The sequence below is a fragment of the Globicephala melas genome, chromosome 18 (genome assembly GCF_963455315.2).
Source record: "Globicephala melas chromosome 18, mGloMel1.2, whole genome shotgun sequence".
Taxonomy (NCBI): domain Eukaryota; kingdom Metazoa; phylum Chordata; class Mammalia; order Artiodactyla; family Delphinidae; genus Globicephala; species Globicephala melas.
Genome location: NC_083331.1, coordinates 5,322,454 through 5,346,020, shown reverse-complemented (window position 1 = coordinate 5,346,020; position 23,567 = coordinate 5,322,454). Strand labels below are relative to the sequence as shown.

The following is a 23,567-nucleotide window of genomic DNA, read 5'->3' as shown; positions in this document are numbered from 1 at the left end:
AAGGAGTGTTTTAGTGATGTGATAAAGGACTTGGATATTATCACGTGGTCCAAGAGTCTCTGGATGGAATTCAGGGGGTCCGTTGCATCCTTCACGGGGTGTGTGTGTATGTGTGTGTGAAGGTTAATTGCTTTCATCAGATTTTTCAGTGGGATTCGTGATTCAAATGGTAAGGACCAGTGCTGTAGTTTGTCGACGGGTTTGAGGGAGATGCTCGATGTGTATTTTAGAACGACATTTTTGGGGTCTGTGTCAAGGATGCGTGTCAGGCAGACAGGAACATGGCAGGGAACATGGCAGCTAGGAAGCTGTTGGCAGTAGTCCAGGCCAGAGACAAACAAGGACTGGAATTGGGGCAATGGTAATAGAGATGCAGAGCTGCGGAGAGATTTGGGGATTATCAGGAGGTTAAAACGTCAAGGTTTGGCAGCTGCCTGGATGATGGGAAGTAGTGGGGAGGGAGGAGTCGAAAATGACTTCTGGGTTTCTGGACTTGGTGACAGTGGGTGTGCTGGCACTGTCAGGGTGGGGGTGGGGAGGGAGTAGGTTTAGGAAGGAAAACAGGGAGTTCAGTCTGAGAGTAAGGTTCCTGGGGGCCACCCAGACATACAGCCATACACACAGGAGGTATGAATGTGGAACTCCTGAGCAAATAGACTGTGGTTAAAATCATGGGAATTTACAGAGAAAGAGCATAGACTGACTGGCAAGGATGAGAGCTCCCCAGGTCTAAGGAAGAACACACAATCTCTGGATCTTTCTTGTGACCAGCCCCATCCTGAGGCTACAGAGGGGCCCCACCCTAAACTGCCTTGTTAGCATAAACTCTGGAGTGCCCAGAAGGGGTCCCTTATGATTAACAACAGACACTCCTATCCCTCAGGGAATTCCAAGGATTTTTAGGAGCTTTGTGGAATCAGGACTAAGACCAAATATATTCATTATACCATCCGGTCTGCTGCCCTCTTTTACCAAGTGAGGAAAGTGGGGCCCAAAGAGGTTAAACGACTTGCTGAAATCCAGGGTTATCACAGCAGGTAACTCAAAGCTGGACTTGGAACTCAGATCTTCAAGTCTTACCCGGTTCTCTGCCTCACAGCAGACTTGACTTGGAGGATTTGACAGTGAGGTGTCCTGACATTCTCTGATTTGTTTTATAATGTCTAAAACCATCACTTTTTCAGTGGAGTAGACTTTACTTTTACCTAAAATTTTATTTTAGATGGGTGCCAAATTTCTTTCTCCACTTATCCCCCTACCACCCCTCAGGAGCTCTCTTCCGATTCTAAAATTGTCCTTGGACTTCCCTGGTGGGCCAGTGGTTAAGACTCCAGGCTTCCACTGCAGGGAGCACGGGTTCGATCCCTGGTCAGGGAAGTTCCGCATGCTGCGCGGTGTGACAAGAAAATAAAACAAACAAACAAATGAAGTTGTCCTCATTGCTCAGGATATGTTTGGAACGAGACTCTGGGAAGTGCTACCAGGGTTTTGGAACGGATTCTCAGAAAGAGCCTTCATATCAATGGGGGCAAATTCTTCCTCTGGCTTTTTAAAAAGTCAGATTTATTGAGGTATACTTTTCATATAACAAACTTTACCCTTTTTACTGTATGGCTCTATGAGTTTAACCAACACATACAGTCACATAACTACCACCACTATCAAGACAGAGAACATTTCCATTTCCCCCAGAACTGCCCTTATGCCCCTTTGTAGTCAACCCTGATGCCCATCCCCAACCCCGGCAACTAGTTATCTCTTTTTTTGTCCCTATCATTTTCCCCAAATTTTCCAGAATGTCATGTAAGTGGGATTTTACAGTATATATAGACTTTTGAGTCTGTTTCTTTCACATAGTGTAATTATTTGAGATTAATCCATGTTGTTATGTATATCGGATCCTTTTTCCTTTCTATTGCTGTGTAGTATTCCATGGTATGGATGTGCAAAGTTTGTTTATCCACTAACCAGCTGAAGTTCATGAGTTTGCTTCTAGTTTCTGGCCATTATGAAAAAAGCCGCTATAAATATTTGAACATAAGTCTTGGTGTGAGCATAGGTTTTCATTTCTCTTGGGTACATATCTTAGGAGTGGTGTTGCATCACTGGAATGTATGCTAAGTGAATATTCAGCTATACGAGAAGGTGCTAGCTTTTCAAAGTGCATGTACAATTGCTCAAAATCATTGTCGTAACTTGGTATGGTCAGTTTTTTTGGTTTTGTTTTTGAACATCTCTAACAGGTGTAGCATTTCCCTAATGATGTTGATCACCTTTTTGTGTGCTTAATTGCCATGCTATGTTTTGTGTGATGAAGTGTCTCCTAAAGTCTTTTGCCTGTTTTTTATCAGGTTGTTTGTTTTGAAAATATTTTCTCCCATCCTGTGGCTTGTCTTTTCATTTTTTTAACTGTGTCCTTTGAAGAACAGAAGTTATTAGTTTTGATGAAGTCCACTAGTGGAGAAATATTAGCTCTATACTAAACACTGCTCTGGTCTCACCTAACCAAGCTTAAAAGCAAGACTTGAAGGGATCAAGTGTTTACAGTGAACTTAACTACATCTCAGAAAAAAGTTCAAGAATATTTAGCAGAACACAGAAATATCCGACAGCAGGTAAAATTCACAATGTCTGGCATCTTGTTACAAATTAACAGACAAACAAAAGATAAAAATTCAACCCATAATAAGGAGAAAACTCAAATATCCAAAGGAGACCCATAAATGGCATAGAATATAGAATTACTAGACAAGAACATTAAAATAGTTGTTATAACTATATTCCTTGTGTTCCTGAAGCTAGAGGAAAGCTTGTACGTGTTAAGTAGGGAAATAGCAAATATGAAAAAAATCACACAAATTAAACTTCCAGAGGTAAAAACTAAAATTATACTGGTTGGGGTTAATAGATTAGATACTGCAGAAGAAAAGATTGGTGAACTTGAAGACACAGCAATAGAAACTATCCAAAATGAACAGAGAAAATAGTCAAAGTAAAATGAACAGAGAATCAGCGAGCTACATGAGGACTTCAGTTGGTCAAACATACATGTAAGTCTGCCGTATGAATGTATCTGTTTTCTCTGGATGCATTTAAGATTTTCCCAGACAATAGCAAAAAGGAGCATGAAGACTTTCTTTAATGAGTCCCAAATAGGGGCTTTGTTGAAAGTGGCTACTTGCTATGACAAAATACTATAGGTTCTCTAAAAGAGGTTGATTTTTTTAAAGTTGGTTGGCACATTCAATTTTGTCTTTAAAGTACTAGGGACCTCTCATTCTTGTCTGGATTCCTTCTCAGCCAAAAAATCCTTTTGTTGGCAAATATTCAACAAGCCTGATACCTTGTGTAATACAAAACATTACATGTATACAATGGGACAGTTATGTGTGTTGTGATGAAAAAGGAATTCAGGATATACATGATTAAGAACACGTGTCATTACTAGCAACGATAAAAAAAAAAAGATTTTCTCTTTATCATTGGCTTTAAATAACTTGATTATAATGTACCTTTTGCAGTTTTCTTCCTGATTCATGCGCTTGGGTTTTGTTGGGCTTCTATCATTTGCATCAGATGTAGAAAGAATTTTCTCCATTATTTCATCAAATATTTTCTTCTGTCCTCCTTTCCCCCATTCTCTCCAAGAACTCTAATTACATGTATAGTTGACCACCCAAAGGGAGTAAAATAGAAGACTTTAAAAAAAATGTTTAAAATGTTAAGATAATTGATTACTTACAGCAAAAATAATATCAGTGATTTTGGGGGGGTTTAAAACTTATGTGGAAGTACGCTGTATGACAGCAATAGCACAAAGCCTAAAGAGGGATGAAATGGAAATGTACTATTGTAAGTATATACTGATACTATTGTATTCTGATATCATATATGAGGTGATATAAGAGCAGTTAGAAGTAGACTACGTTAAGATAAAGACATATACTCTAAACCTCAAAGCAGCTACTACAATAAAAAAAGCAAAGCATTATAGGTGATGATCCCAGAAAGGAGATGATGTGGAACCATAAAAAATACTCAATTCTTCCCAAAGGAGGCAGAAAAACAGGAAAAGGGGAAAAAAGAACAGATGGACAAATAGAAAACAAAGAATAATATGGTAGATTTAAACCTAAGCGTATCAATAATGTCATTAAGTAATCTACATATCACAATTAAAAGGCAGAGGTAGTCAGATTTTATTAAAAAGAAAAAAAAAAAAAAAAAAAGCAAGACCCAACTATAATGTTCTTAAATGAAACCAGACTTGGATAGGAAGACACAAATAGGTTAAAAGTGGAAGGATAGGGGAAAAAATTGCATATGCTAACACTAATCAAAAGAAAACTGGAGAAGCTAAAATGCTAGACAGTATATTTCAGAGCAAAGAATATTACTAGGGATGGAAAGTCATTTCATAATGCTATAAGGCTTGATTTATCAAGAGGACATAAAAATCCTAAACATTTATGTATCTAATAACAGAGCTTGAAAATACATGGATCAAAATTTGATTGAATTGCAAGGAGAAATGAACAAATCCATAATTAAATTCAGGGAGTTCAACACTCCTTCAGTAATTGATAGAAGAAAGAGAAATAAAGCATTAAGATGTAGAAGCCTTGAACAACAGTATCAACCAACTTGACCTAATTTTCTTTAAAGAATTTTCTTTAAAGAATACTTAACAGCTGAATATAGGTTCTTTTCAGTTGCATGCAATACACATCAATTTAGACCATAAAACAAGCTTCCATAAATTTTATTCCTTTATTTATTTATTTTTATTTTTAAAAATTAATTTATTTATTTTTATTTTGGGCTGTATTGAGTCTTCGTTGCTGCACACAAGCTTTTTCTCTAGTTGCGGCAAGCGGGGGCTACTCTTTGTTGCGGTGCAGGGCTTCTCATTGCAGTGGAGCAAGGGCTCTAGGCACGCGGGCTTCAGTAGTTGTGGCACACGGGCTCAGTAGTTGTGGCTCACAGGCTCTAGAGGTCAGGCTCAGTAGTTGTGGTGCATGGGCTTAGTTGCTCCGTGGCATGTGGGATCTTCCCGGACCAGGGCTCGAACCTGTGTCCCCTGCATTGGCAGGCAGATTCTTAACCACTGTGCCACTAGGGAAGTCCCCATGAATTTTAAAAGATTCAAGACATACAAAGTGTATCCTTTGACGGCATTAAATTAGAAATTAATAACAGAAAGATAAATGGAAAATCCTTAAATATTTGGAAACTAAATAACACATTTCTAAATAATACATGGGTCAAAGAAGAGAACAAAAGATAAGTGAAAATGTATATTGAACTAAATGAAATGCAATTTATCAGAATTTGTGGGATTTCTCTAAAGCAGTACTTAAGAGGAAATGTATTGTATTAAATTATTAATTATTAAATGATGAGCAGCATTAAATTATATTGCTATAAATTACTAGAAAAGGATAAAGATCTCAAATCAGTGATCTCAAATCTAAGCACAAGCAAGAGGGGAAAAAAAACAAGTTAAACCCCATGTAAGGGACTTCCCTGGCAGTCCAGTGGTTAAGAATCTGTGCTACCACTGCAGGGGGCATGGGTTCGATCCGTGGTTGGGGAACTAATATTCCTCTTAGCGTGTGGTACAGCCAAAAAAAAAAAAAAAAATCATGTAAGAAACAAAGGAAGCACACATGATCAGAGTGAAAATCAATTAAATAGAGAAAAAGGGAGAAAATCAGTGCAGCCAAGAGCAATAAAATATCAATAAAATTGCTAAACCTCTCTAGCCAAATCGATCAGAGGGAAAAAGGACACAAATTTCTAATAGCAGGAGTAAGAGAGGCAACACCACTACAGAATCTATAGATATTCAAAGGATAATATGGAAATATTATTAACAACTTTATACTTCGACAACTTAACGTTTAATGGAAAAAATTCCTTGCAAGACACATACTACCAAAGCTATCCAGGAAAAATTGATAACCTAAATAATGCTATGTCTGTTAATAAATTGAATTTGTGGTTAAAATATTCCCACAATGAAAATTACTGGATTACTTCACTGGGGAATCTACCAAGTATTTAAAGAGGAAATAATACCAATACTGCACAGATTCTTCCAGAAAATTGAAGAGAAGATAATACTTCTCAACACATTCTATGAGGCCAGCTTTACTTTGATACCAAAACCAGAAAAAGACATTACAAGCAAAAAACAAACCTGCAGACCAATAATTGCCATGAAAATAAATGCGAAAATTCTTAGCAACACTTTAGCAAATTGAATTCAACAGTGTATACATGGGCTTCCCTGCTGGCGCAGCGGTTGAGAGTCTGCCTGCTGATGCAGGGGACACGGGTTCGTGCCCCGGTCCGGGAAGATCCCACATGCTGCGGGGCGGCTGGGCCCATGAGCCATGGCCACTGAGCCTTTGCCCACAATGGTGAGAGGCCCGCGTACCGCAGAAAAAACCAAAAAAACAGTATATACAAAAGATAATATATCACGTCTAATCGGTGTTTATTCCAGGAAGTCAAGGTTGGTTAATATTTGCAAATGAATCAATGTAGTTCACCATATTCACAGAATAAAAAAAAAGCCATTAAAAAACAAAAACAAACCTGTATGATTATCTCAATAGATACAGAAGAAGCCTTTGACAAAATTTAACATCCCTTCCTGATAAAATTTCCCAGCAAACTAGGAATAGAAATGATTCTCCTCAAACTAAGTAAAGGTATCTATGAAAAACACTTAGCTAACATCATACTTAACATCAAATGACTAAGTATTTTATCCTAAGATTAGAAATAAGGCAAGAATATCGATTCTTACTACCTCTTTTCAACATTGTACTGGAGATTGTAGCCAGTGTAATAAGGCAAGGAAAAGGCATCCATATTGGAAAGGTAGACGTAAAACTGTCTATTTGCAGGTGACATTAATCATATACGTATAAAATCCTATGGAACCTACAAAAAAGTAACGATAACTAATAAACAAATTCTGTAAGTTTGCGTGTTACAGGTTTAGTGTAGAAAAATAAATTGTGCTTCTGTAACAATCAGAAATTGAAGTGAAAAATATAAAACAGCACAAACATATGAAATAGGGATAAAGATAGACAAGATCTGTACGCTGAAAACTCCAAAACGTTGCTAAGAGAAATTAAAGGAGCCCTAAATAAAGGATATATACAATGTTTATGTACGGTATGACTCAATATTGCTAAAATGTCAGTTTTGCCCAAATCAATCTAATGATTCGATACAATTCCTGTCAAAATCCCTGCAGAACTTTTTGCAGAAATTGACAAGCTTATTCTAAAATTCATATGGAAATGAAAGAGACCTAGAATACCCAAAACAACTTTGAAAAAAAGAACAAAGTTTGAATATTAATAATACTTGATTTCAGGGTTTATTATAAAGCAATAATAAGACAATGCGGAATTGGCACCAAGATAGACAAATAGATCAGTGGAAAAGTATAGGAATTCCAGCAATAAATCAGAAATATGCGATCAATTTATTTTTGATGGACGTTTAGAGGCAATTCAATGGAGAAATCATAATCTCTCACTATATGGTGCTGAAACAATTAGATACTCATTTGCAGATACAGTCATATGAACAACTTTGATTCATGTATCATACCATATAAAAAGTTTACTCAAAATGGATCACAGACCTAAATTTAAAACTAAAATGTAAATGTAAAAACCTACATGTAAAACCTGAAACTGTAAAACTCCTAGGGGAACATCTTTCTAACCTTATATTGGACCAGGATTTTTTTAGTTACAAAACCAAAAGCATAAAAGAAAAACTGATAAATTGGACATCTTCAAGATCGAGTTTCAGGTCTTCAAAAGACATGTCACAGGTTCGTGGCAAATATTTGTCAATTACATATCTGATTAAGGACTTGTATCCAGAATATACATTTTTTAAAAACTCGACGATGACTGTGAAGGAAGCTCCTGAACTCACCTCCTGCCATGGACACACCAAATCTACGGCTACACATGGAACAGTTCCTTCTGAAGGAAATCCGGAAACCAGCTAAGCAACTCTTACACATCAGGCAAATGAGAAAAAAAAAAAATTTGAAATGGATAGAAAAGACTGAGACACAATCTTGCCATAAGTCCAGCCCCCAGCACAGCAACATGCAATTGGTAAGGAACTCACAACTTTAATTTTCTCCCTGAGGAGCGAAGGGTTTGGACCCGGCATCTAGTGTTCCTACTATTAGGACTTCCATCTGAGGGACAGGCCCCCAAAACACCTGGCTCTGAAGCCAGTGGGGCTTATGTCCATGAGACCCACCAGAATCTAGCAAACAAAGAAACAGTTTGTAAAGGTTTGCAAGGACTCATTTTGACTATACCTGAGGCTCTGGGCCGAGGTAACAGACATAAACGTCCTTCTCCCAGTTTCTTCCTTAAAGAGGCCTGTTTTTTTAAAAAAAAATTTTATTGAAGTATATAGTTGGTTTACAATGTTGTATTAGTTTCTACTGTACAGCAAAGTGATTCAGTTATACCTGTAAGTATATACATATTCTTTTTCAAATTTTTTTCCATTATAGGTTATTGCAAGGTAATGAATGCAGTTCCCTCTACTATACAGTAGGACCTTGTCATTTATCTGTTTTATATATAGTAGTATGTATCTGTTAATCCCAAGCTCCTAATGTATCCGTGCCCCTCCTTCCCCTTTGGTAACCGTGAGTTTGTTTTCTATGTCTGTGAGTCTGTTTCTGTTTTGTAAATAAGTTCATTTGTATCATACTTTTAGATTCCACATATAAGTCATATCATATGATATTTGTCTTTCTCTGTTTTTCTCTGACTTACTTCACTTAGTATGATAATCTCTAGGTCCATCCATGTTGTTGCAAATGGCATTATTTCATTCTTTTTTATGGCTGAGAAATATTCCATTGTATATATGTACCACGTCTTCTTTATCCACTCATCTGTCAGTGGACACTTAGGTTACTTCCATGTCTTGGCTGTTGTGAATAGTGCTGCTATGAACATTGGGGTGCATGTATCTTTTTGAATTATAGTTTCGTCCAGATATGTGCGCAGGAGTGGGATAGCTGGATCGTATGGTAGCTGTATTTTTAAGTTGTTTTTTTTTTTAGCTGCTCCACTCAGCTTGTGGGATCTTAGCTCCTTGACCAGGGATAGAACCCAGGCCCCCGGCAGTGGAAACATGGAGTCCTAACCACTGGACCACCAGGGAATTCCCTCTGTTGTTAGTTTTTTAAGGAACCTCCATCCTGTTCTCCACAGTGGCTGTATCAATTTACATTCGCACCAACAGTGCAAGAGGGTTCCCTTTTCTCCTCACCCTCTCCAGCATTTATTATTTGTAGACTCTTTGAAGATGGCCATTCTGACTAGTGTGAGGTAATACCTCATTGTGGTTTTGATTTGCATTTCTCTAATAATTAGCAATGTTGAGCATATTTTCATGTGCCTGTTTGCCATCTGTATGTCTTCTTTGGAGAAATGTCTATTTAAGTCTTCTCCCATTTTTTGATTGGGTTGTTTGTTTTTAAAGAGGCCTACTTTCAACCTGAGGGTCAGACTCCTAATTTAACATACATCTAGGAACTGACTGCAATTCTGCCTGAGACTGGGGAGGCTGGAAGCACCATCTACACGTCCCCCCTCTGATATCTCTCTGAAAGGAGCTTTTGCACATATCAGAACCCTGGCCTTTGTGACTGCCATGCAGAGGATACACCCCCTTGATCTGGTGGCCAGCAGGTCTTGCATTTGTGGGCCCCACTGGACCGTAGCAAACAAAGAAACAGTTATTAACTGGCTATCCCTTATGGCTCAGTGCAGAGAGAGCAGAAAGAAACACTAGCTCCCATTCTCTCCCTGAAAGAGGTCTGCTTGCCACTGCCTGAACATCCAGCTTCCCATCGCTGTACATCTAGGTGCTGACTGAGATCCTCCCCTTTGGTACACTGACAAGTCATGGTACCCCCTCACTACTGGGAGACAATAAGCACAAAGAAGGCAATTTGAGAGACAACCAAGAGCTAAGCCTGGGCTGAAAGATAAGATTTATCTTCTACAAGAGACCACTCTGTGAATACTGGGAGGATATGGCTGTTTTATCTAATTCACAGAAACCAACATGGAGAATTAAGGGAAATGAAGAAAGAAAGGTGTGTGTTCCAAACAGAAGAACAAGATAAAACTCCAGAAACAAACCCCAGTGAAATGGAGATAAGTGATTTACCTGTAAAGAGTTCAAAATAATGGTCATAAAGATGCTCACTGAGGTCAGGAAAACAATGCATGAATAAAGTAAGAATTTGCATGGAGAGAGAGAGAGTTTAAGAAAGTACTAAACAGGGCTTCCCTGGTGGCGCAGTGGTTGAGAGTCCGCCTGCCGGAAGCAGGGGACACGGGTTCGTGCCCCGGTCCGGGAGGATCCCACATACTGCGGAGCGGCTGGGCCCGTGAGCCATGGCCGCTGAGCCTGCGGGTCTGGAGCCTGTGCTCCGCGGCGGGAGACGCCACAGCAGTGAGAGGCCCGCGTACCACAAAAAAAAAAAAAAAAAAATCAGTGATCACAGATCATCATAACAAATTAATAATAACAAAAAAGTTTGAAATATTGTGAGAATTACCAAAATGTGACACAAAGACATGAAGTGAGCAGACGCCGTTGGAAAAAATGGCTCTGATAGACTTGCTCAAGGCAGGGTTGCCACACCCTTATTAAAAATGCAACATCTGTGAAGCACAATAAAGCAAAGTGCAATAAAACAAGGTATGTCTCTACTATGGACAATTATATACCAACCAAATGGACAGCCTAGAATAAATGAATAAACTTCTAAAAACATACAACCTACCAAGACCAAATCATGAAGAAACAGAAAATTTGAACAGAATTACTAGTAAGGAGATTGAATCAGTAAACAAAAAAATAAAGCTCCCAGAGAAAATCCAGGAGCAGATGACTTCACTGATGAATTCTAACAAACATTTAAAGGAGAATTGTTTCAATCCTCTCAAACTCTTCTAAAAAATAGAAGAGCTGGGAACACTTCCAAACTCATCTTATGAGGTCAGCATTAACCCTAACACCAAAACCAGAAAAGGACACGACAAGAAAAGAAAATTACAGGCCAATATCCCTGAACATAGATGCAAAAATCCTCAAGGAATTGTTAGCAATCTAAATTCAACAGTTCATGAAGAGGATCGTATACCGTCATCAAGTGGGTTTTATTCCACAAATGCAAGGATGGCTCACCATCTGCAAATCAGTCAATATGATACACCACATTAACAAAATGAAGGATAAAAATTATATGATCCTCTCAAGAGATGCAGAAAAAGCGTTTGATAAAATTCAACATCCACTTATGACAAAAACTCTCAACAAAGTGGGTATAGAGGGAATGTACCTCAACATAATAAGGCCATATATTAAAAGTTCACAGCTAACATCATACTCAATGGTGAAAGCTGAATGCTTCTCCTCTAAGATCAGGAACAAGACAAGGATGCCCACTTTTGCTACCTTTATTCAACATAGTACTGGAAGTCCTAGCCAGAGCAATGAGGCAAGAAAAATAAATAAAAGACATCCAAATCAGAAAGAAAGGAGTAAACCTGACTCTATTTGCATATAACATGATATTATAGATAGAAAACTGTAAAGACTCCACCAAAAACCTGTTAGAACTAATCAACAAATTCAGTAAAGTTGTAGGATACAAAATCAATATAAAAAAATCAGTTGTGGTTCTATTCTGTGGTTGTTAGAATCTATGTGGTTCTAACAACAAACTGTCAGAAAAAGAAAACAATCCCACTTACAATTGCATCATAAAGAATAAAATACCTAGGAATAAATAACTGAGGAGGAGAAAAATCTCTACACTGAAAAGTATAAGACATTGATGAAAGAAAATGACTAAGATACAAATAAATGGAAAGAATTTATGTCTTCATGGATTGGCAGAATTAATATTGTTAAAATGTCCATATCATTTAAAGCAATATATAGATTCAAGGCAATCTCTATCAAAATTCAAATGGCACTTTTCACAGAAATAGAAAAAAAAAACCCTAAAATTTGTATGACACATAAAAGACACTAAATAGGACCACATCACACTGAAAGCTTTTGCACAGCCAAGGAAGCTATCAACAAAATGAAAAGGTGACCTATGGAATAGGAGGAAATATTCACAAATCATGTATCCAACATATATAAAGAACTCATACAACTCAATAGCAAAAAAAGACCCAGCTAGTCTGGTTAAAAAATGGGCAGAGGAAGTGGACAGACCTTTTTTTTAGAAGACCCTCAAATGACCAACAGGTAGATGAAAGGCGCTCAACATCACTAATCATTAGTGAAATGTAAATCAAACCCATAATGAGGGAATTTGCTGGCCATCCAGTGGTTAGGACGCCACACTTTCACTGCCAAGGGCACAGGTTCAATCCCTGGTTGGGGAACTAGGATCCTGCATGCCGCATGGCCAAAAAAAAAAAAAAAACCAACCACAATGAGGTATTACCTCACACCTGTTAGAATGACTGTCATTAAAAAGACAAAAGATAATGAGTGTTGGTGAGGATGTGGACAAAAGGGAATCCTTGTGCACTGTTGAAGGGAATATAAAACGGTATGGCTACTATGGAAATCAGTATAGAGGTTCCTCAAAAAATTAAAAATAACAGTACCATATAATCCAGGAATTCTACTTCTGGGTGTATATCTGAAGGAAACAAAATCAGTATCTCAAAGAGATGTCTTCAGCCCCATGTTTATTGCAGCATTATTTACAGTAACCAAGACATGGAAACAACTTAAGTGTCCATTGATGGATGACTGAATAAAGAAAATATAGCGTATACAGTTGACCTTTGAACAACGTGGAGGTTAGGGGCACCGACTCCCTGTGCGGTTGAAAATCCGAGTATAACTTTTGTCTCCCCCAAAACTTAACTGCTAATAGCCTACTGTTAACCAGAAGCCTTACTGATAACATAAACAGTTCATTAAGACATCTTTTGTATGTTATATGTATTACACATGGTATTCTTAAAGTAAACTTAGCATAAAGAAAATGCTATTAAGAAAATTATAAGTAAAATAAAATACATTTACGGTACTATACTGTATTTAACAGCGCTGTAAGTTTCCATTGCCTGTTTACATGATGAATCATCTGTCAGCACCTACATCAATATTGTCTTACATGTTACAAAACACTGTAGGTGTTATATGTATTACTAACACTACACATCAAAAATGAAAAGATGGGAAAGTCCCTGGCAGTCCAGTGGTTAGGACTTGGTGCTGTCACTGCCGTGGGCCTGAGTTCAATCCCTGGTCAGGGAACTAAGATCCTGCAAACTGTGTGGTGAGCCAAAATAATAATAATAATGAAAAAGAAATTCGTATTTACTTATAACGATTCCTGCACTGATCATGAAGAAGCAACAATATGACTGCGTTATGATAGCTTAGTGTTAAGTGATATGATTGCTCTTCATGTTAGCCTAGTCTATTTATATATATACTTTTATAATTTTTAAAAATATTTATTTGGCTGCACTGGGTCTTAGTTGCAGCAGGCGGGCTCCTTAGTTGCGTCTCACCGGCTCCTTAGTTGTGGCATGCAAACTCTTAGTTGTGGCATGCATGTGGGATCTAGTTCCCTGACCAGGTATCGAACCCAGACACCATGCATTGGGAGCATGGCATCTTAACTACTGCTCCACCAGGGAACTCCCTAGCCTATATATTAATGAATGAATCGGTATAAAAATGTTATGGCCTACAGCATTACAGTCATGTTCGTAATACAATATCGCAAAAATTGTTATTTTTTTACAAAAGCACTTACCTGTGGTGACAGACTGATATGCAATTTCTCCAATTACAGTAGAGAGGCATACAGTATGGTAATGTAATTCTTTGAAAGCAAAATTATAAAACAGTAAGAAAACTAAACATTATTAATTTTATATTAAATATCACTCACCTTATGCCTACATAAGGATAGGCTATCCACTTCAATACAAGTCTTGCACACAATGGTCTACACCAGGGGTCCTCAACCCTGGGCTGCACAGAGGAAGTGAGTGGCGGGCAAGGGAGCGAAGCTTCATCTGTATTTACAGCCGCTCCCCATAGCTCGCATTACTGCCTGAGCTCCACCTCCTGTCAAATAGGCAGCAGCATTAGATTATCGTAGGAGCGGCAACCCAAACCCTACTGTGAACTGTGCCTGCGAGGAATCTAGGTTGCTCGCTCCTTCTGAGAATCTAATGCCTGATGATCTGAGGTGGAGCTGAGGCGGTGATGCTAGCGCTGGGGAGCTGCTGCGGATACAGATTCCCGTTAGCAGAGAGGTTTGACTGCACAGAGACCATAATAAACAATTGCTTGCAGACTCATATCAAAACCCTATCAATGAATGGCAAGTGAAAACAAGCTCAGGGCTCCCACTCATTCTGCATTATGATGAATTGTATAATTATTTCATTATATATTGCAATGTAATGTACAATAAATGTAATGTGCTCAAATTATCCCTAAACCATCCCTCCCCCTCCCTGCCCGTGGTCCATGTCTTCCACGAAATTGTCTTCCACGAAACTGGTCCCTAGTGCCAAAAAGGTTGGGGACCACTGGTCTACATGATGAATACGTAGGTGATGATGATGATGGTGACACAAAAACATCTCATACAGTTAGATTTTCACACGAAGATACACACATACACAGGAGATAAGTTTATTAACTGTAGGACACGATGATGATTTACTCTTTGTTAAGTAGAAGCAGATCATCATAAAGGTCTTCATCCTTGTCGTCTTCACGTTGAGTAGGCTGAGGAGGAGAGAGAGGACGAGAGGTTGGTCTTGCTGTCTCAGGAGTAGCAGAGCCGGGAGAGGTAGAGGCAGGAGAGGTAGGCACCCTTGGTGTAATTTTACAGAAATACATCGTAATTTATCTCTGACATTTTTGCTTCTTGTCTCTAAAAATGTTTCTATATGGTGCCAACCCTTCTTCCACCATTTGCTTTAGTTTCAGTGCTTGTATCATAGAAGGATCCATGTCATAAAAGAAGTCAAAAGCAGTGTTGAATAACTGGAACTCTCCTGCCAGATTGTTCCGTGTCAGTTTGGTTTCTGTCACTGCTTCTTCTGTGTCTTCTACCTCATTGTGCGGCTCTGGTTGGAAGTGCTCGTCTCCATCAGATCCTCTTCTGGGAATTCCTCGGGCATGGTGCCTATTAGCTCTTGACTTTCTCCAAGATCCATATCTTAAAACCCTTCACCTCCCACCTCTTTTGCCATGTCCACATCTCTTTCATGATTTCCTCGGTTGGCTCTGTTGTAAAGTCAGACACACAACATCTAGACACAGTTTTCTCTAGCAGGAATTTATTGTTTCAGGCTTGATGGCTTTCACGGCTTTTTCTCTAACAATGATGGCATTTTCAGTGGTGCAATCTTTCCAGACTTTCATGATGTTCTCTCTGTTGGTGTTCTCTTCCATAGCGTTGACGATCCTTTCCATCGAGTGCTGTGTGTAATGAGCCTTAAGGGTCCTTATGACCCCCCCAGTCTAGAGGCTGAATTAGATATTTGGGGGCAAGTAGACTACTTCAGCGCCTTCAGTGTTGAACTCATGGGGCTCTGGGTAGCTAGGGGCGTTGCCCAGTATCAAAAGAACCCAAGGCTGTCCCTTACGGGCAAGGTACTTTTTGTCTTCAGGGGCAACGCATCGATGAAACCAATCCAGAAAAAGTTACTCATTGTCCAGACCTCCTTGTACAACCAAAAGACAGCTTGTGTTTATCTTTTCCCTTCAAGGCTAGTTAGCAGCTTTACAGGTACGGGCAGTCCTGATCATAGATCTGTTGCTGAACCCAAGTTGGTGTGCCCGATTCCCAATGAGCCCCCATATATTTTATGCATTCATGACATACCTAACTTTTTCTTATTTTTCAGTATTTTTAGGCTATGCAGTTCGTCTGCGAGGTTTTTCAAATTGTCACAAATCTCCCAAAATTTTTCCAAATATTTATTGAACAAAATCCATGTGTAAGTGGACCTGTGTAGTTCAAACCCACGTTGTCCAAGGGTCAACTGTATATATACAATATTATTCAACCATAAAAAAGAAATAAATCCTGCCATTTGTGACAACATGAATGCCCTTTCAGGGCATTATGTTGAGGGAAATAAGTCAGGCAAATTCTGTATAATCTCACTTATATGTGGAATCTGAAAAAAAAAAAAAAAAACCAAACTCAGAAACAGAGAAGAGACTGGTGTTTGCCAGAGGTGGGGGTAGGGAGTGGGAGAAATGAGTGAAGGTGGTCAGGAGGTACAGACTTCCAGTTATAACATAAATAAGTTCTGGGGATGTGATGTCCAAGATGGTGACTATAGTTACCAATACAGGTGTCCCCACTATCTGAAAATAGAGCATTCCTGTGAAACCTTTTGCAAGCTCAGATTGTGTAAAGTGAAGAAGCTATTAACTTAGGGACACATCTTGCAAACAGATACGCAGAATAAATGGAGATAAAGCACAGATGCTCACAGACACAGTACAAAGCTATGATGGCTTGATGGTGAGATGCTGAGCGTAGTTTCTGGGGAAAGAGCTTGGCAGTTCCACTCTCCTTGCTTGGGGTTCAAGCCACCCCTATGAGAGCTCGCTACCGAACAAACTCTGATGCTATTTTTGCTTTTCACCTTTTTTCATAAAAGCAAAAATCCTCTTCAGATTTCTTTCAGTTAGTGAAAACAGGTGCTAATGCAGGTCTTTTGTAAAAGTGAAGTGGCGTAAAGTGAACTTTCAAAAAGTGGGGGCTACCTGGACTCTATTATATATTTGAAAGTTGCTGAGAGACCTTTATTTAATTATTTATTTGTTTATTTATTTTTTTATTGGAGTATAACTGCTTTACAATGTTGTGTTAGTTTCTGCTGTACAATGAAGTGAATCAGCTCTATGTATACATATATCCCCTCCCTCTTGGACCTCCCTCCCACCCTCCCCCCATACCCCCCATCTAGGTCGTCACTGAGCACCGACCTAATCTTCCTGTGCTTTATAGCATGTTCCTGCTAGCTATCTATTTTACAAATGGTAGTGTATTTATGTCACTCCTAATCTCCCAATTCATCCCACCCTCCCCTTGCCCACTGTGTCCACATGTCCGTTCTCTACATCTACGTCTCTATTCCTGCCCCGCAAATAGGTTCATCTGTACCGTTTTTCTAGATTCCACATATATGCATTAATATATGATATTTGTTTTTCTCTTTCTGGCTTACTTCACTCTATATGACAGACTCTAGGTCCATCCACATCTCGAGAGTAGATCTTCAAAGTTTTCATCACAGGAAAAAAAACTTTAGTAACTGCGTGAGCTGATGGATGTTAACTGAACTTATCGTGGTACTCGTATTACAATAAATACATATATCTAATTGTGATGTTGTACACCTGAAACTAATACAGTGTTATATATCAACAATATCTCAATAAAACTGGGGGGGGCGCCTCTCAAAACTCAATAATAAGAAGATAAACGACCCAATTTTAAAAGGCAAAAGATGCAACAGACATACTACCAAAGAATATATAGGATGTCATACAAGCATCTGAAAGGTTGCAAATGCAAATTAAAACCATGATGAGACATAATATGCCTCTTGGAATGGCTAAAATTAAAAATTCTCATCCTACCAAGCGTTGGTGAGGACATGGTACAGCTAATTCTCATACACTCCAATAGGAATATAAAGTGATACACCCTCTTTGGAGAACAGTTGGTACTTACTTAAAAAGTGACACAGACACCTCCCACAGGAGTGAGGTATGCTCCTCCTTGGTATTTATTCAAGGAATCTGAACTCATACATCCAAACCACGACTTTTATACCAATGTTCATAGCAACTTTATTTGTAAGATACCCAAAGTAGAAACAATCCAAATTCTATCAACAGGTGGATGAATTGAAATGTTGTGTTGTATCTATATAATAGACTACTCCCCAGCAATTAAAGGGAATGAACTGCTGATAATAGGCACACCTTGTTTTACTGCATTTCGCTATATTGTGCTTCACAGATATTGCATTTTTTATAAACTGAAGTGTTGTGAAAACCCTGCCTCGAGTGAGTCTGTCGGCGCCATTTTTCCAAAAGTATTTGCTTACTTTGTGTCTCTGTGTCACATATTGGTAATTCTCACAATATTTCAATTATTCAATAATTATTATATTTGATACGGTGGTCTGTGATCAGTGATCTTTGATGTGACTACTACAATTCACTGAAGGCTCAGATGATGGTTAGCATTTTTTAGCAAGAGTGTATTTTTTTTTAAGAGTGTATTTTTTGATTAAGGTACGTACATTGTTTTCTTAGGTATAATGCTATTACACACTTACCAGACTACAATATAGTGTAAACATAATGTTTATATGCACCAGGAAACCATAAAGAAGAAAAAAATGGCTGGTATACAAATAATCAGTTCCTCAGCTGCACTAGCCTCACTTCAAATGCTTAATGCTAAATGCAGCTAAGGACGACCCTATTGAACAGCACTAAGGAATATTTCCATCATGCAGAAAGTTCCCTTGGAAAACACTGCTCTAAGGACCTCCACTCCTGATTGATAGTAAGACTTACCTTTTATGAAATTATATTTCCTACACACTTTCCTGTTGGCCACTTTCCCTTGATTACATTTTTTTAAAAAAAATATTTATTTTTATTTTTGGCCGCGTTGGGTCTTCATTGCTGCTGCCCGCGGGCTTTCTCTAGTTGTGGCGAGCGGGGGCTACTCTTTGTTGCGGTGCGCGGGCTTCTCATTGTGGTGGCTTCTCTTGGTGCGGAGCACGGGCTCTAGGTGCGTGGGCTTCAGTAGTTGTGGCACGTGGACTCAATAGTTGGGGCTCACGGGCTCTAGAGCGCAGGCTCAGTAGTTGTGGCGCACGAGCTTAGCTGCTGCTCCGCGGCGTGTGGAATCTTCCCAGATCAGGGCTCGAACCCGTGTCCCCTGCCTTGGCAGGCGGATTCTTAACAACTGCGCCACCAGGGAAGTCCCTCCCTTGATTACATTTTGTTTTGTTGTAAGACAAACACGTATTTTCTTTTTAAGGTGTGCATGGATCAACATCATCGTCTTTATTTTGTTTTACAGTTGTTTTTTCCTCAATGATATTTGAGACTATCAGAAATCAAGATCTGCCTGTGATCAAGTGCGTTTTAATCAACCATAGAAACAATGATTCATCAGTGGGGACATCATCATCGAATCCCTTGGTAAAGTAATATTAAAATGACAACTTTAGCTATTTTCTCTAGAGACCATACTTTGTAAGCTATTGACACCTGCCATGGCTTATGGGCTTTTCTTTTTTGCGTATTTAAGTATACTATGTACTCATATCTGCTACAGATGAGCGTCTCTACTCATTGCTACCTGGCACTCCATTCCATCAAGAGCCTTGTTCTCTTCGGGTTTAGATTCAGGAAGGACAGTGATACTAGAATGAGTAAGAAACAGGAATTGCCCTTTCTCCTTAAAAAGAAGCCAGGTTTCTCTCTCAAGCCTGAATCCCTAATTTCCAACTGTCTCCTGGATTTAGGTAAGTAGATTTTTCCATTTGCTCATTGAGACACACCTGTATAATTTATTTCATTTCTATTTCCCCAAGCATCTTCTTGTTTTAATGGATTTCTGTTTATGGCCCTGTCTAGTTCCTAGGCTTGAAAGCTCAGCCTCGTTTTGGACTGCTTCCTCTCCCTTGCCCTCACATTCAGTCAGTTACCAAGTCTTGTCAATTTCCTTTCTTTCCTAGTTCTCCTGTAACCACCTCATATTCCCTAGTCCTCCTGCCACTTCCCTAATTCCAGCCCTCATAGTCACAATAATATCATAAGTGGCTTCTTCCTTCTACAGTTCAGCTCACGTAGGGCTGCCACATGGGTCTTCCTGAAGCAGGGCTACATCCATTACAGCCCGGCTTGGTCTTCCCACGGCTTCAAGTGACATGCACGTCGCTCCATAATCTGGCTCTGACTCCAAGTTCCGACCTTGTTTGTCGTTACTCTTCTTCATGCTATTCATCTATCGCACCCTAGCTATTTACTCAAATGAAGGAAGCTTAAATAACTGAGAAGTGAAAATATTAAAAGTCTATATACAATAAAAAGTGAACATAAATTAGCCACTTCTATGGCTTTTATCCAGTTAAGGATTCATACAGATATATAGTCACTCTGTTTTCTTTAACGTAAGTATAATACATAGACACATGCCATGATGCCCTGGACCCCCCACTTCCCTCCCAAAATCAGAGATATTAAAAATATTCTCAAATTTTAAGCAGTGTGAAATAGGTGTCAATAACAACCTTCTACATGCATGTAAAACTCCTGATTTTTTTTTTTTTTGGCCGTGCCACTTGGCTTGCGGGATCTTAGTTCCTGGACCAGGGATCAAACCCAAGCCCTTGGCAGTGAAAGGGCAGAGTTCAGTTCCCTGGACCGCCAGAGAATTACCCTAAAACTCCTGATTTAATACATGATTCTTTTTTATGCCAGAAACATGGTTGGTTTAACTTTTTAACACATATTGGTGTCATAACACATTGACTTATTAATAATTAAGGCATTTTGCATACATAGTATTTTTGTGCAGACAAGAAAAAATTTAATATTATTTGCTATGACAATCTAAAGTCTTAGTGTCTTTTATTTAGTATTTATTTATTTATTTGGCTGCATCGGGTCTTAGTTGCGACACGCAGTATCTTTCGGTGTGGCCCACGGGCTCTTCGTTGTGATGCATGGGCTTCTCTCTAGTTGTGGCATGGGGGCTCCAGAGCGCACAGGCTTAGTTGCCCCGTGGCATGTGGGATCTTAGTTCCCCGACCAGGGATCGAACCCGCGTCCCCTGCATTGGAAGGCGGATTCTTAACCACTGGACCACCAGGGAAGTCCCTGTAAGTGTTTTTTCAATGTGAGAAAATAGCTGCACACATTTAAGTGTTTTCTTATAAAACACAAGCTTTTTTAAAAAAAAATTAATGATGATTGATCTCAGTTCCTAGTATTAAGTGCTGCATTGTGTTTTATGTCGTATAAATTATATTCTTATGCAATATTCAGGGTTGTATTAAGACCTAGTAATTCTTAAACAACATCAGACAACAGTATTTGTTATACAACACCAGAATACAGTGTTTGTGTGCAGTTCTTTTTGTCTTTGACCTTATAGTGTCCAAAGCATTATTTTCCGAAGTTATTTATGTTCGTTCTTTTCTTTCCCACCACCTTCACTCTGGTTATGTTAGTTATTTGTGATACAATTAACTTCACTTGGTTTGTATTCCATTTTGAGTTCCCCCTATATCCTGGTTGGCTTTAATGATTTACTTTTTTGAGTATGTGCAACGTGACTATGGTCCTGAAAGCTAAAGCTATGTACTAAAAGATATACTCAGGGCTTCCCTGGTGGCACAGTGGTTAAGAATCCGCCTGCCAATGCAGGGGACACGGGTTCGAGCCCTGGTCCGGGAAGATCCCACATGCCTGGAAGCAACTAAGCCCGTGTGCCACAACTGCTGAGCCTGTGCTCTAGAGCCCGCGAACTACAACTACTGAAGCCCGCTCGCCGAGAGCCTGTGCTCTGCAACAAGAGAAGCCACCGCAATGAGAAGCCCGTGCACCACAAAAAAGAGTAGCCCCCACTCGCCGCAACTAGAGAAAACCCACACGCAGCCAAAAGTAAATAATTAAATAAATTTTAAAAAAAAAGATATACTCAGAGAAGTATCATGCCTTCTTCATGCCTACTACCAACTTTCCATCCTTTTTCCACCTACCTCCTGAACTTCACCAGTTCCTTTAGAATTTTTGTATGATTCCTGTGTTTCTTGTGCACAAATGAGCAGATACATGTGTATTTTCTTAATCTCCTTCCTTCTTACACGAGGGGTAGCATACTTGAAAGTAGATACTTTTTGCCCTTAGCTTTCTTCACTTAACAGTCTATCCAGGAAATCACTGCATATCAGTTCATGGAGTTTGTCCTCATCCTTCTTTATGTCCTCCATTGTGTGGATGGGCCGTAGTTTATTCAATCAATCTCCTGTGTATGAGCATTTTGGCGGTTTCTAGTATTTTACAACTGTAAATGATGGTGCAATTAATTGCTGGAGATATAGCCCTCAAAATGGGATTGCTGGCTCAGAGGGTGAAGTGCAGTTCAGTCAGGTGTTGCCGAATTCCAGTTCCCCTGCAGAAGGGTTGCACCTGTTTGCATTCCCCCAGCAATGTGTGAGAGTAGCTGTTTCCTCACAGCCTCCCTGACAAAATGGGTTGTCATACTTTAAAATTTGTGCCAATACTTTAAAATTTGTGCCAGTCTGATAGATAAGGGATATCTCAGTGTTGTTTTGAGTTTTTCTGATCCTGAGTGAGCTTGAACATTTTCTCATATGTTCAAGGGCCATTCTTTATAGCTTTTTTGTGAATTGTCTATTCATTTCTTTTTCCCATTTTTTCTTTTTTCTTTTCCCCCTTATTGTTTATTTATTTATTTCGGCACCAGGTCTTAGTTGCAGCATGGGGGATCTTCATTGCAGCATGCAGGATCTTTAGTTGCGGCATGCGGACTTCTTAGTTGTGGCATGTGGAGTCTAGTTTTCCGACCAGGGATCAAACCCCGGCCCCCTGCATTGGGAGCGTGGAGTCTTATCCACTGGACCATCAGGGAAGTCCCTCTTTCTCCCATTTTTCTACATTTTCTCCCATTTTCCCCACTTTCTGTCTTTTGGCTCCTGTGTCCCTCAATGTTAAAAAAAATTTTATTTTTTCCTTTTTTTGACCCGCGTTGTGAGGATTGCAGGATCTTAGTTCCCTGAATAGGGATTGAACCTGGGTCCTGGGCAGTGAGAATGTGGAGTCCTAGCACTGGACTGCCAGGGAATTCCCTAAAAAATTATTTACATATTAGGGATATTAGCCCTTTATTTCCTTTATCTGTAATATGCATTGCAAATATTTTCTCCTAGCATGTCAGGGTTTTGTTTGTTTTTACTTTTTTTTTAATAACTCAATTTTTTTTTTTTTTTTTTTTTTTTGCTGTACGCGGACCTCTCACTGTTGTGGCCTCTCCCGTTGTGGAGCACAGGCTCCGGATGCACAGGCTCAGCGGCCATGGCCACGGGCCCAACCGCTCCGCGGCATGTGGGATCCTCCCGGCCCGGGGCACGAACCCGTGTCCCCTAGCATCGGCAGGCGGAGTCTCAACCACTGCGCCACCAGGGAAGCCCTAATAACTCAATTTTTAAAAAACTATTTATTTGTGGCTGTATTAGGTCTTCATTGCTGCGCTCGGGCTTTCTCTAGTTGCAGCGAGCAGGGGCTACTCTTCATTACGGTGCACAGGCTTCTCATTGTGGTGGCTTCTCTTGTTGTGGAGCACGGGCCCTAGAGTGCATGGGCTTCAGTACTTGCAGCACGTGGGCTCAGTA

General features: G+C 39.4%; 1 protein-coding gene across 4 annotated transcripts in view; it reads left to right on the top strand.

The window, feature by feature from the left end:
- The window catches only part of FLT3 (fms related receptor tyrosine kinase 3), an 83,025-nt gene that overhangs the window by 5,641 nt on the left and 53,817 nt on the right, over positions 1 to 23,567 (top strand). For all 4 annotated transcript variants that reach the window (XM_060288189.1, XM_060288190.2, XM_030882610.2 and 1 more), the window contains exon 2: positions 19,226 to 19,347. In XM_060288189.1, the coding sequence (XP_060144172.1) occupies positions 19,226 to 19,347 (122 nt within the window). The remainder of the gene's footprint in view (positions 1 to 19,225; positions 19,348 to 23,567) is intronic.